Source organism: Kwoniella newhampshirensis, chromosome 1 (assembly GCF_039105145.1).
Source record: "Kwoniella newhampshirensis strain CBS 13917 chromosome 1, whole genome shotgun sequence".
NCBI classification, from domain to species: domain Eukaryota; kingdom Fungi; phylum Basidiomycota; class Tremellomycetes; order Tremellales; family Cryptococcaceae; genus Kwoniella; species Kwoniella newhampshirensis.
Window position 1 is genome coordinate 876,687 of NC_089955.1, and position 15,515 is coordinate 892,201.

The following is a 15,515-nucleotide window of genomic DNA, read 5'->3' on the forward strand; positions in this document are numbered from 1 at the left end:
TCGAATTTATGGTCATCAAAATCTCATCAAGTCCGCAATCCTGAGCCTTGAAGCATCCTCCAAGACAGCCAATGGTTGCATCAAGCTCAGTCCATTCCTCGAAAACGGTTTGGCCAATGGTAAGTGCTAATGCATTGTGCGATCAGCTAACAACTCCAAAAATTCTTTTCTGGATCCTCGTCGCAGCTGACCTGACATCCCTTTCTCGACTGAGACCAGCGACATCGGCCATGTTGATACTGTGACAGATTTGAACATCAGAATCGCGATTGCAAAACTGCAAGAGCAAAGGTCACTAAGGATGACTCACTATCCACTCGAAAAGTGATTTCCTGTTGACTTCCCTTTGCCCTTCCCGGCGACATCTCCTGTGGGCCAATCGGCTCGACACCAGACGCATGTGACGGGATTACCGGCGCGTCTCTATGGGAACAATGTATTAGCGATGGATCCTTTCATACTCGAACGCTATTTTGGACTCACCGCAGTCATCGCCCACATTTCGAAGCATTGCGAATGCAATGCTAAACATATCGGTCAGCGACGCCGCCCGCGAACCGAGTGCGGCGACTTACGTCTCCCGCATCCCACAAGCGACACATCGTATGTGAGCTTCTTCAGATCCTCGTCCTCCTGAGTCATCTCTTCGTAGCACCTAAAGGAAAGAGGTTCAGCCAAGTGTCGGCCAAAGGGAAGCATTACACTTACACCGGACAATCCTCGCCGATCGCGTCCTTTCTCTTGGAACCAGGCCCGGTCTCTAATTCCAAAACGGTCGTCTCCACCGCTTTGCCCTTGCCGGTCGCTTGGTAGTAAGCTGCTTGGACGTGTGCGGATACAGCGACTGAACCGGAGGGGGTAGGGGGAGCGTTGCTGAACACTTCTTCGAGCTCGTCATGCTATGATACCATCAGCTTGTCTGTTCGTGCCAATACGGAAGACTCACAGTGAGAGACTTCTGATACCAGGCTGACGAGTCGTCAGGAACCTTCAGCACCTTGATACTATAAGGAAGGCAGGTCAGCCCCTCTTCGCGATGAGAACTGGCCGCTTGTACACTTACAAAACAAAGATGATGTGCTTGCAAGGCATGTTGCCCTTCTCGCAATCGGGACAGTCACAAAGGGGCAGAGAACCAATATTGACCGTCTGCGACGATTCGCAGTATCATTAGCCCCATTCATCATGTACATTACTGTGATCTTACTCACATAAACATTACCAGTCGATCCGAGCTACTCTATCCGTTAGTGATGGGAGTGTGTATAGAGATGTTTGAATCACTGACCACCCTGAAAGTCTCCGATAGAGCACTGGGATCGGCTTTCTCGCGTTCGAGCATGAACTAAAACGAGTCAGCAGGGTGCTCATATAGTCAACCAGCAGCATTATTCACCATTCGCTGAGAAATGGCTCGTTGATCTGAAGACTTTCAGCTTCACCCGCGAATCAGCATGAGGAAACAGCTCACATCTTGCAAGAATAGTTGCCGGACATCTGTTCGACGGTGGTCAGTAAGGTCCACCTCATGTCAAACATTCAACTAGTCACCCACTTTGCTCGGACCCTGACAGTACAAAGGGTAGAATGTCAGCTATATATGGAATCAGGAGGCTGCAAATGAACAGCTCACCTAGCCAGCCTTTCTCTCTTGGGATCGATGGCTTTCTTCGCTTTGCTCTTCTCCTTTGCCGGTGGCAAGATATCGGTTTTCAGCTGGGATCCAGAAACGCCTTGCGAAGGCTCAGCCTTGACTTGACTTGAACCGGCGGTCGGAGCAACCTCGATCTCCTGCTTGATGACGGTAGTCGACATCGTGGTCGAAGCTTGATTGGATCGGGCCAGTAGATCCGCTTTGCTGGGTCGTCCTCTCTTCTTGGTAGGCTTGGCGGCGTCTTGCGCGACGGTGGCCGAACATCGTGCAACAAGCGTGGAGTGGTTCGGCTTCGTATGGGAAATTACGCCTTGCTCATTCTTTACGACCGTATTGGGCTGCTCTTGGGAGAAAGTCGAAGGTCCACTCTGAGCATTGGAGAGTGAAGAGATATCTGGCTTCACATCGAGTTCCAACCCCATTTCTGCTTTCACCAAAACATTTCCTCCTGCACTTTCGATCACTGTCTCCTTCTTCGGTTGACCTCTCCTTTTCTTGCCCGGTGGAGGCTTGACGTTCTCCTCTCTGTCGTCGTCATAATGATCGGTGGTGGTAGAGACGGTCGTCAGCCGAGCAGATCGACGTTGTGGGGGTAGCAGTCCCGGGTGGTCGATGATCTTCGGCAATGTTGACATGGTTGGAGTCTCTTGCGAGACCAAGGTGGAGTGAAGGGTGGATGGAGTGGGAGGAAGATGGATGTCGGTTTCGAGGAGGTTCAGCGACATGCCTCGATCAAGACCAAGCAAGGGAGTGACAAGTGGTTGAAGAAGCGAAGTGGGTTGTGTTGTTGAATGAAGCCATTTTCGGCTGTGATTTTGGATCAGTTCCAAGCTTGGGCCCCGGGTGGCAAAATGAAACCACAACAAATATGGTCACGTGATGCAACATGGTGACCTCCACTTGAAACGTCCACTCGATCCTGACTCTCCACCTGTTCTGATTTTTCTTCTTTCCTTCTACCTCGTCTTCAGTGTCTTCAGTCTCCAAGTGTGTTGTAAAGCCGGCGATCAGATGGGACCAGCTACTTTCCCTTCTGCTTCATCCTGGGGCAAAAGCCTGGTCAGGGCTATCGACATTCAACAGTCGTATCGACAAATGGGACACCCTCCAGTAAGTCTGTACTGTCTTTCCTCCGCCTTCACAGCCTAATTGAAATCAAGCAGGCATGTCACCAGAGGGATCAAAGCTGATCGCATTCTCCTTCTTGTTTTGTTTTGCAAAATCACACATGACTATCTTACAGCCTAGTGCCCCAAACCGCTCGTCTCCCAGCTTCACCAGCAAAGCTCAAGGAGCGCTGGCCAGTGGACAGATCTCCTCCTTCGACAAGCCAAAGTCAGATCCAAGCGGTCCCGAACTCGACCCGGACCCTGTACTCCAGTCAAAGGGTCAATATATCATTGGTCATACAGTCGACGCCAACCGAGCCGCTGCTCTCAGTCTGAAAACCATGCTGTCGCATGACGAGGATGTGAAAGAGCAAGGGGAAATCGATCTTCCTCGCGCAGACTCATATCAGTTGAATGATTTCCAAAGTCACAAAGGGATGATGACAGAGTCCGAAGAAGGCTCAGAATCACGAAAACAGTCAAAGTCCCCCGTACAGAGAGTGGACGACATCTACGTTCGAGCGTTTCATCGGGAGTATTCGCAACCTCGTTGTGAAAAGCGACCTCAAAGGGAACGAGGAGGATTGATCCTGCCGCCAGATGATGCTGAAGCGGGTAGGAGTAACATCCATTCGAGTAATTCGCCATTCCCCCTATCTGATCTCACCCCAGATGGTGATCTTCTTTCCGGCATTCCGCTCAAAGAGGAATCTTCGTCGACTCCCTCGAATCACTTCCTTGCCTCTAGGGTCGACAAGTCTAAATCTCATCGGGGACCTCCTCAGCGTCTTCGTCTTCAGGGGTTGGAAAAAGGAAGGTCACGAAATGGATATGGTAAATGCCTTCAAGGAGGTCAAGGGTTGGGAATTGGCGTTATCGGTGGTCCTCAACCTCAAGAAGGTGAAGTTCTGACCACGACGGTTGCGACCGAAGCAGGATGTGACATTCCAATGATGAGAGGGAATTGGTCAGAGATCAGAGCGATGGACGAGAACCAGACGCATGCCTTGGCTCTCCACCAGGTCTCATTGGACCCTGATCTCCCTCCGCTTGCTATCGAGCATCCGGCCAGAGTCTGGAATTCGATGATTCATTCTCTGGATCCTGATCTTCAGCCCATCATCAAGTGGGATTATGAGAAAATGTCTCCGGAGGCTGAGGGAGGAGGTAAGCCGGAACAAAACAGTACCGCTACGTAGCCTTGCGTTGATCCAGTTTGTAGAGACTCTCTGGCTGGCACATCTCACCCTAATACTTCCACCTACCCACCCTACCATTTCTGAGCACCCACTCTTCCGAACCTTGCCCAAAAACAGGTATAAGCGAGAGTATGTGTCAGCCCTCGAGGCTATAGGGGGAGTCAAGAAATGGACTGGAAGCCGTAAGAAGCTAAAGGTAAGCTGGCGGAAGACTTACAGAGGATCGACCGGAGCTCATTCAAGCTGATGGTTGTGAGATATTCAGGCGGACGCTCAGAATACCACCCTCGTGAAATGCGTTTCCGAAGACGCCCTAGCATGGATTTACGCGCCACACGGCTTAAGCGTTGTACCTGCGAGCGATGACGAAGAGGAAGACAATCTCACTCACTCTGCTGGAATGGGAGAAGCCACCAATCCACGCACTCCAGCACAGCCCGAGCTTCAACAGCCGCTTCCAATGCATGTTCTCCGTGACACTAGCATGTCAAATCGTCTTCAGGGTCAAATTAATAGACCCGGGGTCGACCAGCAAGATCCTCCCGCCTCGATGGTCCAAGTGAACGGCACTCATATTACGGCTGTAGATATAACTAACGAAATCCAGATCGATGAAGAGAATTTAGCATCGCCAACTCCCTCTTCTGGCCATCCTCCCATTTTCACTCCCCCTGATACGCTCCCGGTGAGAACCGCTTACGACGCTGATCAGCCTAACCCCCCATCCATCACCCCTCTTCAGCGATTTGAGGCAGTACTCAACAGGACTCTAGGACCTGGTGGTCTCAATCTGACTGATCCGGCTGTGTTTACTACCACCAGGAAGCCAGCCACTGCCGGTGAGCTCTCTATACCCAGTCTTTTTGCCGACCAACATGCTAATCGGTAGTGCTCAAAGGTCATGGCTGTACACTCACCGTCGGGACCTCGGCCGACTTCAAGATCTACGAGGAAGGGGACCTGCATTCCAGTCCTGAAGAAGCGTGCAATGCAGTCTGTCAGCGAGCTTTCGATCTCAATGTTGAAGGCTTCATGGAATGGCTCCGGGAGATGTTGACAGCACCGCTGCCAGAAAATGTCGTTATGATTGCCGGACAGCCCTTTCCGGAGCAAGCAGCAGACCATAATCCGTCTCAGATCTCCACGCACGCTGTAACTCAACGATCCATTGCAAAAGGCACAATCGATTGGCAAGCGCAATTGGCCGGTGAGTAGGCTTGTCTCCTGCTGTACCTAAAACCTGAACAGTCGAAGCTCATATGAAGGGCTTGTTCTTCCCATAGCATTCTGCAAAGAGTCGGGTCTACAAGCACCTCGCTGTACGCAGAAGGTTGAGCGTCTCCCTTCTGGTAAACCCATGTTCGTGGGACAAGTCACCATCGAGGATGACGTCTTCTGCCTTCCGTAAGCTAGCTTATGCCACATTGAAGGAAGCTGAACAGAAGTCATACACAGCGTCCAACATCCCACGATCATGGAGGCTAGGCAGGATGTTGCTCGTCGAGTCCTCATCGATCATTTCGGTCAAACTCCGAAGTGAGATAGAGGTAGAGGGAGGGCGTACGAACAGAGAGATGAGTGAATATACCTACCGAGCGGAGAAAGCGACTTCTTACCCCCTCCTGAAGTACAGTCTCGTTTCCCTTTCGCAGTTTGACACCTGCGCTAACTTGGGGATTTCCTTTCGTCATCACGGCTCGTGCTCTCTGCAACTTTTCAATGTAACCAATTCATATTTCATGCAAAGTATTTCGATTTTTCTAAGGCTACATAGTCACGCGTTGGTAAAGGGGAACGCAAGTTACAGGATTTCAGAGGATGACAGAAAGCCGAGAGAGGATGCGAACTATACGGCGGTTGGATACAAGTCAAAAAAATCGGAGATGGTGAGGGAGACCTAAGCTGAAATATGTATTTGACTGTCCAAGTAAATGCTCGAATGGAGGGTTCTGAGCCAGGAGACAAGCTCAAACGCTCAACGTGTTTTGGATTTTGCGGTGTACATGTGCAGTGGAAGGAAGGACGCGATCTGGAGCCAAAGGTGTGAATACCTTGTGAACATGTTCACAGAATTCGTGGCCGCTTTTCTTGATGATGTCGCGTTTGCGAACGAGGATCGGGCAGATCATGGTCTTTGAAGAAGACGAAGACGAAGGCGAAGACGAAGACGAAGACGAAGAACGAGTGTGAGAAGATAAGTAAAAGTCATGTTTGTCAAGAGGGAGGAACAGGGGCGAAGTTGACCATGTCCTCGTGTGATCTGATGTGAACTTCGAAAGCGAAAATGATGACGATCGACGAATGACTTCCGATTTGGATCCCGATCTCGATCCGGATCCAGCTCGAGATTCCGCGAGGTCATGCTCACATAATAGTTCTAATGGACTGACATCGGACCCTCCTTGGTTGACGATGGTAGGCGAAGGGAGCAATGGCAAGGTGATTCTCGCTTCGACCGGCCCTGGGAGAGCGGTCATGAGAAACCCCAAGGGAGAGAACTGGCCTGTCGGGGCGCTCGAGTCTCCGTTTGAGCTTGATGAGGAAGACGAAGAGAAGGAAGAAAAGTCGAGACGGCGGTCGGCCAAGGATTGATGATCGAGCGATAGACCGAGATAGGAGTGATTCCCTTTGAGGAGTAGACGATCGGTGAAAGGGATTTTGGTGTCGTTTGTGTCGACGTCGGTGGAGTTGAAGCTGGGCGTGGAACCTCTGGGTCGGAGATGAGGGGACAGTGCGATGGGAATAGATCCGTCGTCTGCACCAATGGAAGACGTCGCCGCAAGGGTCCAAGCAAAGGTTGTGACAGGATGGACAGGGGTGGCGTTGACTTGTTCATCCGTCTCCAGTTTGACAGAGAACTCCGCATCGTTCTCGTCAACTGGCAAGTCGCGGGGGGTGTCATTTGCCGACTCGTCTTCGACGGTTACGCTATCGTACACGTGGATCCGATTCTTTTCTTCCGCGAATCGAACGGGAAAGCTACAGGCTCTAGTTCGTTTCTTCGAGTCGACAACGGGCTTGGCCGGTGTGAAAGTCTCCTTTATAGTCGAAGTGAGACCAGGGGGAAGAAGTGCAGATGTATCGATTTGCGAAACAGATTGACTTCGTCTGTGACGTTGATGAGTAGGTCTGGCCGCCCCACGTCTGGGGGACGACGGCCCTGAGGCATCGCTGACGGGAGGGGGTATGCTTTGAGGGGTTGTTAATCCGAATGCCGATAAATGCTGATGCCTTTGTCGAATCTGCACACATCGTCAATACCTTCACGATCCTGCTTAAGGCTGTGTTATACACGTAATCAGAATTCAGAGAAGGGGAACGCACCGTAAGCTCTACCTCGTCTTCGGGATCGACTTGCGTCAAAAGACCTGGACAAGCATCCAAGTGAGCATGGGAGTACGAACAGCTCGCCACCCATCGAGAAATCTGGTTTTGCTTTATCTTCATGCTATCGGGGACCGGCATCGAAAGGGAGAGGCTGCGATCGCTTTGTGTGTCGAACGCTTGACGGATCGACATGGTGAAGTGATCTGTACAGCTTGACTCTTGATGAAGCAGACCGTGTCGAGAATGGTAACAAGAATGAGCGTTCTAACGAGTGTACTGGTTGAGTAATGAATGCGGTTCGTGGCACAATGCTGTGCAGAACATAGATTGTCAAGGTGTTGTCGGAGGGAGCTTTATTAGAGGGGGATGACTCGCTGTATAAGCCATTGTTATTTATATGTGACCTCTGATCCAACGGAATAGCAGATCAAATCCAGTCTATGGCCAACTTGTGCGATATCCTGAAAGAGACAGAGGTATGTACTCCTCTTGTAAGCTTGGGGTTCGAGCCCAATGGTCTGATCGTGTCCGATCGATTTCAGTACTGAACTCTGTAGATCCCTCGAGGATGAGGGGGTAAGGAGCGAGGGGAAGGCATGAATGCTTCACTGTCCCTACCTCGACGAATACGTCGTACAATGTCATCAGTATCATATAAGTACGGTTTCTCTGAAAACCAGGGGAAGAAGCGAAGCTAGTGAAAATTAAGATTGACAGGACAGTCAAGGAGAGACGGAAACAGACTGAGAGACGTAGAGGGAAAAGAGGGACAGATCAGTAGAGAGGGGGAGAAAGACCGGAAAGTATAGTGTCAAAACGGTGCGACCGACCGCGGAAAGACAGATGGCAATCTTGTTCTTGTTCGTGTGAATCGAGTCCCAGAGCCAAAACTTTGTAGACCGTAGTATCGTACTCGTCGTCGTCCTCATCGTGCAGGATCGTATACGCATTGTGATCAGCTAATTCCGAGGAAGGAATCAGAGGTGTCGTTTGCATAGGGTGCGTTGAGCAACATTTGAATAATTGTTACTCTGTACCAAAAATTGATTCAATCATATAGAGTTTGGTACGGCTGATGGATCTTTCAAATGTTGCCGAACGCCCCCATATCGTTTCTGTCGCGGGTATACAGTGCTGAGCTGGAGATGTAGGTACCAGAAAGGAGACTTCGTGGGTTAGATCGATATCAGTTTGGTGGCGTTAATGCACGAAGTCAACATACTGTAAGTCCTGCTAGCGTGTCTCGAGGACATTGTCAGGCAGTGATCGAAAACCTTGGCAAAGTGTGAAAGTCGAGACGATAAGTTAGGAATAGGCAACAAGAGCCTGTTAGACCTAAAGTATCGGGGGACCGAAACTCTAGTAATGTCTAAAGCATGAGTCCAGAGGATGAAACGAGATCCGAGGTACCAAGATGCCCCTATACCATTGGTTGCGCCTATACTCGTAGCCATCCCCTGATACATGTAGCTTTAGTCGAGGCCCGTTCTGAGATGTCTGATCGAAAACAGACTTGCATCCGGAGCAAGAGGAAGCCTTTGTTCAAGGGGACTGAAAGGTCTGCCGATGTTTCGCCCAATAGTGCGTCGACTTGGTGACCGTCGACGTGAGGCCGTGGTATTGAGGGCTATATCGAGTTTTGTAAGCCCAGCATGACGCTGTGCTTTGTGCTCGGCATGTTCTGCGTCGTAGTGCTTCACATGAGGTCCAGCGACCATAAGTCGAGGAGAAGTGTCACAAGCGATTGCGACGCTTTTCCGCGGATAGCAAGATGGGGAGGTCCATACTATCTTTGCACCCGCTGTGCGGCGATGAAGAGCTGTCATTCACAAGGTGAGGATACAGTCGTGTGAGAAATATGCTGGATGGGACCATGGTTCGTTGATCATGAGTACCTTCTATGCGAGGTGGTCAATGCCCGGATACTGGTTGCGGAAGTGCAAGTCACGTGACCATCCTCCCCGTTTCCAAGGCATGTTATTGCCGGTCTCGTCGTCTTTTGACTGGATCTTGTTGTCCTCATTCCTCTCATATCAGTGCATCGTTCCCTCTCATCTGAGCCATCCGAGCAGTCGTCAATCCTACAGGTGACTCCATCTGCCTAGGGCTTGGATCCAATCCACCATGGACGAAACGTTCTCGCCGACCTCGCTCGATACGGCCCTGGCGACTGCTACGTCGACCCTGTTCGACGTCATCTCAACTTCCATCTCGGAAGCCTTACCTCCCTCAAACGATACTTCGGTCTTCGACGGAGGATTATCAGCGCCTGATACTGATCTTCCCGCTCCTTTAGAAGGGAACTATGCCCTGGTATGTCTCTTGTCTTGTCCCCGATACTTACGAACCGAGCCGAATACTGAGCGTGGCATCTGTCAGAATACATTCATCGGCCTTATCATCGTCTTGGCAGCGTCGGTACTCAATGCTTTGGGGCTGAACCTGACCAAACTGGATCATGTGAGACAACAGGGGATCCCGAAGAGACAACGCAAGAAGGATTGGATGAGAATACTATGGTTAGCAGGGATGGGGACATATATGTAAGTTCACGAACTGAAGTGCTCAAGGGTTCATGGCTGAGCTGTGTAATCTTTACTATTCATAGAGCTTCTCAAGTGTGTGAGTCACTATGATCCGCCAAGACATATGGACAGAAAGCTCACGAGGTAGCATAGTCGGATCACCTCTAGCTCTTCGCTATCTTCGTCCAGATTGGGTCGCTCCATTAGGATCGTCATCTCTCGTCTTCAACTTTCTCTTCGCCCGTTGGCTAGTGGGAACGCGTGAGCCACCTGAATACCGAGATGATATGGTTTGGTTGCTGATGGCAGTGCAGCGGTCACGCCTACTGACATACGGGGGACGGCTGTCATCATTGTTGGTGTAATCCTCATCATCGTGTTCTCAAGCATCAATCATGGTCTGATACAGTCTCTCGATATCGATCGGTAAGTCAACTCGAAGGGATTTTTCGTCTTTAGATCAGAGCTGACCTACATCTTTAGGCTCAACTCCCTCTGGACAAGAGGATCATGGATCGCATATTTCATCTTCATAATTCTCTTCACCTCCTTCGTCTACCTCTTATCCAATCTTCTGGCCGCATTCCTCGCCTCAAGAGCATCCTTCTCACCGCTACCGTCACCGACTCTCGAACTTCCGACTTCCAAACCTAAGGAGCCAAATGCGTTCAAGGGGTTTTTCCTGAGGATCACCAAGGGTCGGAAGAGAATAGAGAATTTTGCCTTGAGGAGGATGGAGAGTTTGTTTCAGAGGACCGATGACGCGAGGTTGATCTGGTTACAAGGGATAGGATGGGCGGTCACAGGGGGAAGTTTGGCCGGCTTGTGTTTGGTGTTTACGAAAGCAGCGGTGAAGCTGTTTGGACTATCGGGACATCCTGTGCGCACACCCCACCGTCTACAACTCTCGTGGACGATTTTGCTGACTCACCAACACCGGACAGTTTGTGCACCCTTCGGGACTGATCAGTTTACTGTCGGTCATTGTCACTGCGGTTCTACAGATCGTGTGCCTCAACCGAGCACTTGAGTGTGCGGACACTGTTGTAGTCGTCCCTCTTTTCTACGCCGGCTATACAGTGTTTGGGTGAGCTATCTGATTCAGGTAAAAGTCGTAATCAGAGATGGCTGACAGTGTTTCCTCTGTCAGATTCGTCAACTCGCTCATCTTCTACAACGAAGCGGGCCAATACGAGCGTTGGGTATGTGGCGAGTGTTTCGCGTGTCCCAGACATACAGTTCGGCTAATTTGCAAATAGGTGCTGGTCGCTGTGTTCCTTTCAATCGCCGTCCTCATTTCTGGAGTGGTGAGCCGAACTGCTTTCATTTGTAGATCGCCGATATGCACACACGCTGACCTTGGTCTTGGTTTCAGGTGCTACTCTCCCTCAAATCATCTGCCAAAACGGCTCCAGATCCATACACCGTTTCTGCCCAACCCTCCCACTCTGTACGACTTCGACCGAGAGTACACAGGCGCGGAGCATCGGAGACCGACCCCGAAGCAGGATCCTCGAAAGTTTACGAAGGGGACGAAGATGATGATGGAGCTTTCACGGATGAGGAGGTGCGGACACAAAATGTGGTGTGGGAAGTGGGGAGTGTGAGCGATGCGTCAGATGATGAGAAGGATGGAGAAAAGGAGGATAAAGGGAAAGGCGTGGGTGGAGTGAAGGGTGGATCGGGCGAGAGAAGAGGGTTGTTAGGAGAAGAGGAAGAGCAATTGCATGAAGGGGATGTTGACGATGATCGGATAAAGAATGAAAATCCACTTGGAGAGGGGGACGATGAAGATGGATTTGGGGAATATGAGGGTGTTGAGAGAGAAGAAGTGGAAGACGACTTGAATCATAAACCAAGTAGATAACAAAGTCAGCAGGATTCGGAATGATACCGTACATGTATAATGAGGGTGGAATGCATTTGGGTCTTGTTGTTGTGGGACTACTCTCCAAGTCGTCACACGTACGGCAATCTCCCTCCTTGCGAGTTGATCTCAGCTCTCAAGCGGCAGCTCTTACGTCGCCATCAATGTCCTCCGCCAGCATCTCCAAGCCTTCATCTTCTAGAATGTCAAATCCGCTCAAAGCATCCACTGCGCCTCCTTCCAACACCAGCCACTTGTACTTCAACACATGATACACTTCCACCTCGTCCGTAGACATGACTTCTAGCCCTGGGATATTACGGACGACTCGATGAAACGCGTCGATCTCTTCGTGTGACTTGTTGGGTGAGTAAAGGAATAGAATGGACAGATCTTCGACACGACCAAATCGACTGAGCACCTGAACTTCCTCCACAACGGGGGTTTCGTGTGCGGTAGTGGAATCGGCTGATTGTGTTGTTTCTCCTCCGTCCTCCGTAGGTAGCGGCAAGATCGGTTCGAGATCGACTTCTGCAAGACTTTGTTGAGCAGATTGAGGGAAGACAAGCGAATCGCACAAAGCTCTCCTAGCTTCTGCGGTGCCCTTCCATTCTCCCTCATTCAGACTTTCGACCACACGCAACAATCCCGATGAGAGCTTCGACGACAGGGCGATCCGCATACCCAACTCTCGCACCTTACGAGGGAGCGATTGGGCCCAGTTCTTCGGTTTGATCGGAAATATAGGAGCACCGCCTCGTCCTGATCAAGATTGTCAGATAGAAATATATGGTGGATGGCCGATGGTGTGGACAACTTGACCTTGAAGACGGAGTGAGAATGAAAGAGCATCAGAGATTCCAACTCACGAGTACCTGCACCTGCATCCCCTTGACGTGCTCTACCAGTTCCTTTCTGAGGTCTCATCTTTCGACCAGAGTACGCAACCGTAGATCGGGTTTTGGTTGTTTTGGTACCCTACACGGACGAGAGTGAGCTTTGGCTCCGGACGACCACGACCAGAATCCATCGCAGTACGACGAGCACTTCTGGAGGACGGAAGGGGTACACTCACAGATCGGAGCAATGAGAGGTACCAAACCACACATCGATGAAGGATATCTCGTCGAATGGGTTGAGCGAAGATGTCAGGTGGAAGGGAGATTACAGTATCCTGATTGACGACAGATGACCTGAATTAGATTCGTGCAATGCTGCATGAAGTTCAATCTACAAGCTTACAGATGGTGAGGGAAGAGTGGGCGTGGTTGATGCGAGCGAAGAGACGGGGAGAAGGATAGGTTCGCGAATGCTCGTCAAAGTCGGAAAGAAGGTTGCAAGGTCGGCTATGCGGGCGGTTTGAGATCAAAAAAACTGCGTTGTTGATGACATGGGAGCCAAAGGCACGCTACGACCGACCCACCATCTGACTGTCCTAGAGCCCGCTGTATCTCCTCGTCGGCTTCATCTGACAACTCCTCAAAAGTAACATTGGGTGGTAATTCCTCTCCTTCGATCTCCTCTCTCACCTCCGACGTCGACGGTATGGACGCTGAAGGGGGGATAGGGGTGGTGGTTGCATGTCGTCGAGGGAGAGAGAGGTTGCTGGGTCCCGCGACGGAACGAGCGATGAGAGTAAGACCTATCGGTCGAGCGGTAGCCCGAAGGGGCTACGAGGGCAAAACGAAGTGAGTCGAGTATCAACAAATCACTGAGAAAAGGGGGCAGGGAGCATACCTGAGACAGCGTGGGGATCAGTCGTGCAGCAGACTTCATCGTGCCGGTCGCGTGTGGCTTGTAAGATGTATGATAGGGATGAAGGTCAGAGAAGGCTGATGCACTTTCGATGAATGCACGATGAGACGATAGCGAACGAGCCAGTTGCGTTTTGAACTTTTCGAAAAGTGATCCTAACGTGGCACTTTGAGGCGGCACGGCTGATCAGCTGTTTTCTGGGTGTTTTGGTGGAGATATTCCAATGCGAATGCATGGCATTCGCAGAGATCCATATGAGCCAGTCATTGCTGGAACGTGTCTACAGTGCTTGAAGGTACTGTCTGATACCGCATGGGGTCCAACAGTACAAGATGTATCGGAATCATGAGCAGAACGTTGGAAAACCACTTCCCAGCTCCGAGGCGGGTGCCATCACAATCAGCCGTCAGCACGATGGGCGCCGTCTAACCCAAATTGACTCAGCGTCTGTGTCACAAACATTGGGAGGAACACAAAGTCTATTCATTCACGATTGGGCCAGTGGTACCCGCCTCCTCGTTTCTATGCCCAGTGATCGACGATCCCTGCCACAAGCACAAGATTGCCTCCATATATATACTCCCCATACACGCACACTTTCCCCTTTTATTCTTCATTCTCATTCTCATTTTCATTGCACTTGCTTGTTGCTTTCTTTTCGCTCAACCACAGCTTTTCACTTTCTGCCTCTACAACCACTTTGTGTTATTTTGATTCTTTTGACAAGAAAAAAGAAAAACCCCGATCCAAAACGAAAACAAACCGAATCATTCCATATCGTCAACTTGCTATAAAAGCTCATCACAGTCTTTACTCGGAATAAGCTCCTAGACCTACCCCTCTTACACTCTCAACAAGTCAAAAACAAAACATAAAACAACAAGATGCGTTCCACTATCGCTTTCGCCTTTGTTGCCGTTTCCGCTTCCGCCGTTCTCGTCTCGGCCGCACCTGCCGCAGCCATGCCCATGTCCATGTCCATGGCGGCAGCCAAACGGGACGGCGGTTCCGCCTATACTGGTGCGGGAGGTTCTGCTATCGGCGGTAATCTCGCCGACGACAAGCTTTCCAACGAGAATGGGGTCACCGGCGGTTTGCTCGGTGGAAACGATCAGGTCGCGGGGATCGCCAGTGGTAATGCCGGTGATGGTGGTAAGGCCACTTCGGGAACCGCTCAAGGTGGTGATGGTGCCACCGTGTAAGCACACTCCCACGATCCATGTGTCAGACAGTCACCTGATAGTCTTGATCTATAGTGTCTCCTACGTCAACGGCCGACCCGTCGTCACCTCTACTGGGGGTGGAAGTGCTTACTCCGGTGTTGGCGGTAACACCAACGGTGGTTCGATGTGAGTACATCCGATGTCCGAGAGGAACCCGTTCTCGATTTCAAGCTGACGATCTCCTCTTGTTGTCACCTCAGCACCGAGAACGAGACAGCCAACACCGTCGCCAACGCTTACAACAAGTACTATGGCTATGGCTACGACAACGAGGGCGGTCTCACCGGCGGTAACTTGGATGCACTCAACATCGCTAGCGGCAATGCCGGTGATGGTGGTCAGTCGACTTCGATTGTCTCCCATAAGGTATCTGCTAGATGCTAACTTTTTGTTGATCTATAGGTGATGCCTCTTCTGGAGCTGCTATCGGTGGCAATGCCAACGGTGTCGTTGGTTCATACGTCCCCGGATATCGATACTACTAGATAGTCGATCCTCAATTTGTCGTGTTGGGTCTGAAAGGGACCTGTTGTATCAGTCTTCGACCTTTTTGTTTTGTTTGAATGTCTGTAAATCTTCTCTCAACCGACGCGCTTCTCAACAAGCGCAACGACAAGAAACTCATCCTTCATGAATCGTTCATGAGTCCGCCCCTACCCGCAGTCCTACCTGACCTCCTCAACGAGGTGGCTGATCCGATCGATCGAAATAGTATGAGGGCTTTCGATCTTTTCAGTAGATGGGATTGACTGGAAGGTGGGCTTTGATTCAGATACGGATGATAGTCATATGTGGTATTTCGATAGTGCAATGAACATCTTGTCTTTCATCACGCGTGCTGTGTGTATGAGTATCT

The 15,515-nt window shown here is 50.7% G+C and overlaps 6 protein-coding genes across 6 annotated transcripts; 3 read left to right on the top strand and 3 right to left on the bottom strand.

Moving 5' to 3' along the window:
- Positions 1 to 86: 86 nt before the first annotated feature.
- Positions 87 to 2,289, bottom strand: IAR55_000325 (uncharacterized protein; the record flags this gene model as incomplete). The annotated part of the gene is made up of 14 exons (XM_066943461.1): positions 87 to 126; positions 192 to 239; positions 311 to 423; positions 484 to 524; positions 576 to 655; positions 709 to 899; positions 947 to 1,004; positions 1,064 to 1,149; positions 1,212 to 1,235; positions 1,289 to 1,345; positions 1,397 to 1,422; positions 1,472 to 1,497; positions 1,556 to 1,567; positions 1,634 to 2,289. 14 exons carry the CDS (start codon positions 2,287 to 2,289, stop codon positions 87 to 89), a joined length of 1,458 nt encoding a protein of 485 aa, XP_066806003.1.
- A 593-nt stretch (positions 2,290 to 2,882) lies between these two features.
- IAR55_000326 (uncharacterized protein) lies at positions 2,883 to 5,502 on the top strand (the record flags this gene model as incomplete). The annotated part of the gene is made up of 7 exons (XM_066943462.1): positions 2,883 to 3,930; positions 3,986 to 4,158; positions 4,228 to 4,647; positions 4,705 to 4,801; positions 4,861 to 5,169; positions 5,246 to 5,366; positions 5,418 to 5,502. The coding sequence occupies 7 exons, from the start codon at positions 2,883 to 2,885 to the stop codon at positions 5,500 to 5,502; spliced, it is 2,253 nt and encodes a 750-aa protein (XP_066806004.1).
- A 427-nt stretch (positions 5,503 to 5,929) lies between these two features.
- Positions 5,930 to 7,427, bottom strand: IAR55_000327 (uncharacterized protein; the record flags this gene model as incomplete). Its single annotated transcript, XM_066943463.1, has 2 exons — positions 5,930 to 7,204; positions 7,287 to 7,427. 2 exons carry the CDS (start codon positions 7,425 to 7,427, stop codon positions 5,930 to 5,932), a joined length of 1,416 nt encoding a protein of 471 aa, XP_066806005.1.
- Positions 7,428 to 9,413: 1,986 nt separating this feature from the next.
- On the top strand, positions 9,414 to 11,681 carry IAR55_000328 (uncharacterized protein; the record flags this gene model as incomplete). Its single annotated transcript, XM_066943464.1, has 10 exons — positions 9,414 to 9,602; positions 9,669 to 9,832; positions 9,898 to 9,911; positions 9,968 to 10,075; positions 10,129 to 10,240; positions 10,298 to 10,694; positions 10,759 to 10,901; positions 10,965 to 11,016; positions 11,074 to 11,121; positions 11,190 to 11,681. The coding sequence occupies 10 exons, from the start codon at positions 9,414 to 9,416 to the stop codon at positions 11,679 to 11,681; spliced, it is 1,719 nt and encodes a 572-aa protein (XP_066806006.1).
- A 136-nt stretch (positions 11,682 to 11,817) lies between these two features.
- Positions 11,818 to 13,457, bottom strand: IAR55_000329 (mitochondrial 54S ribosomal protein uL4m; the record flags this gene model as incomplete). The annotated part of the gene is made up of 6 exons (XM_066943465.1): positions 11,818 to 12,443; positions 12,551 to 12,659; positions 12,757 to 12,855; positions 12,924 to 13,027; positions 13,105 to 13,351; positions 13,419 to 13,457. 6 exons carry the CDS (start codon positions 13,455 to 13,457, stop codon positions 11,818 to 11,820), a joined length of 1,224 nt encoding a protein of 407 aa, XP_066806007.1.
- An 863-nt stretch (positions 13,458 to 14,320) lies between these two features.
- IAR55_000330 (uncharacterized protein) lies at positions 14,321 to 15,144 on the top strand (the record flags this gene model as incomplete). The annotated part of the gene is made up of 4 exons (XM_066943466.1): positions 14,321 to 14,634; positions 14,693 to 14,785; positions 14,860 to 14,996; positions 15,062 to 15,144. 4 exons carry the CDS (start codon positions 14,321 to 14,323, stop codon positions 15,142 to 15,144), a joined length of 627 nt encoding a protein of 208 aa, XP_066806008.1.
- Positions 15,145 to 15,515: the final 371 nt, after the last annotated feature.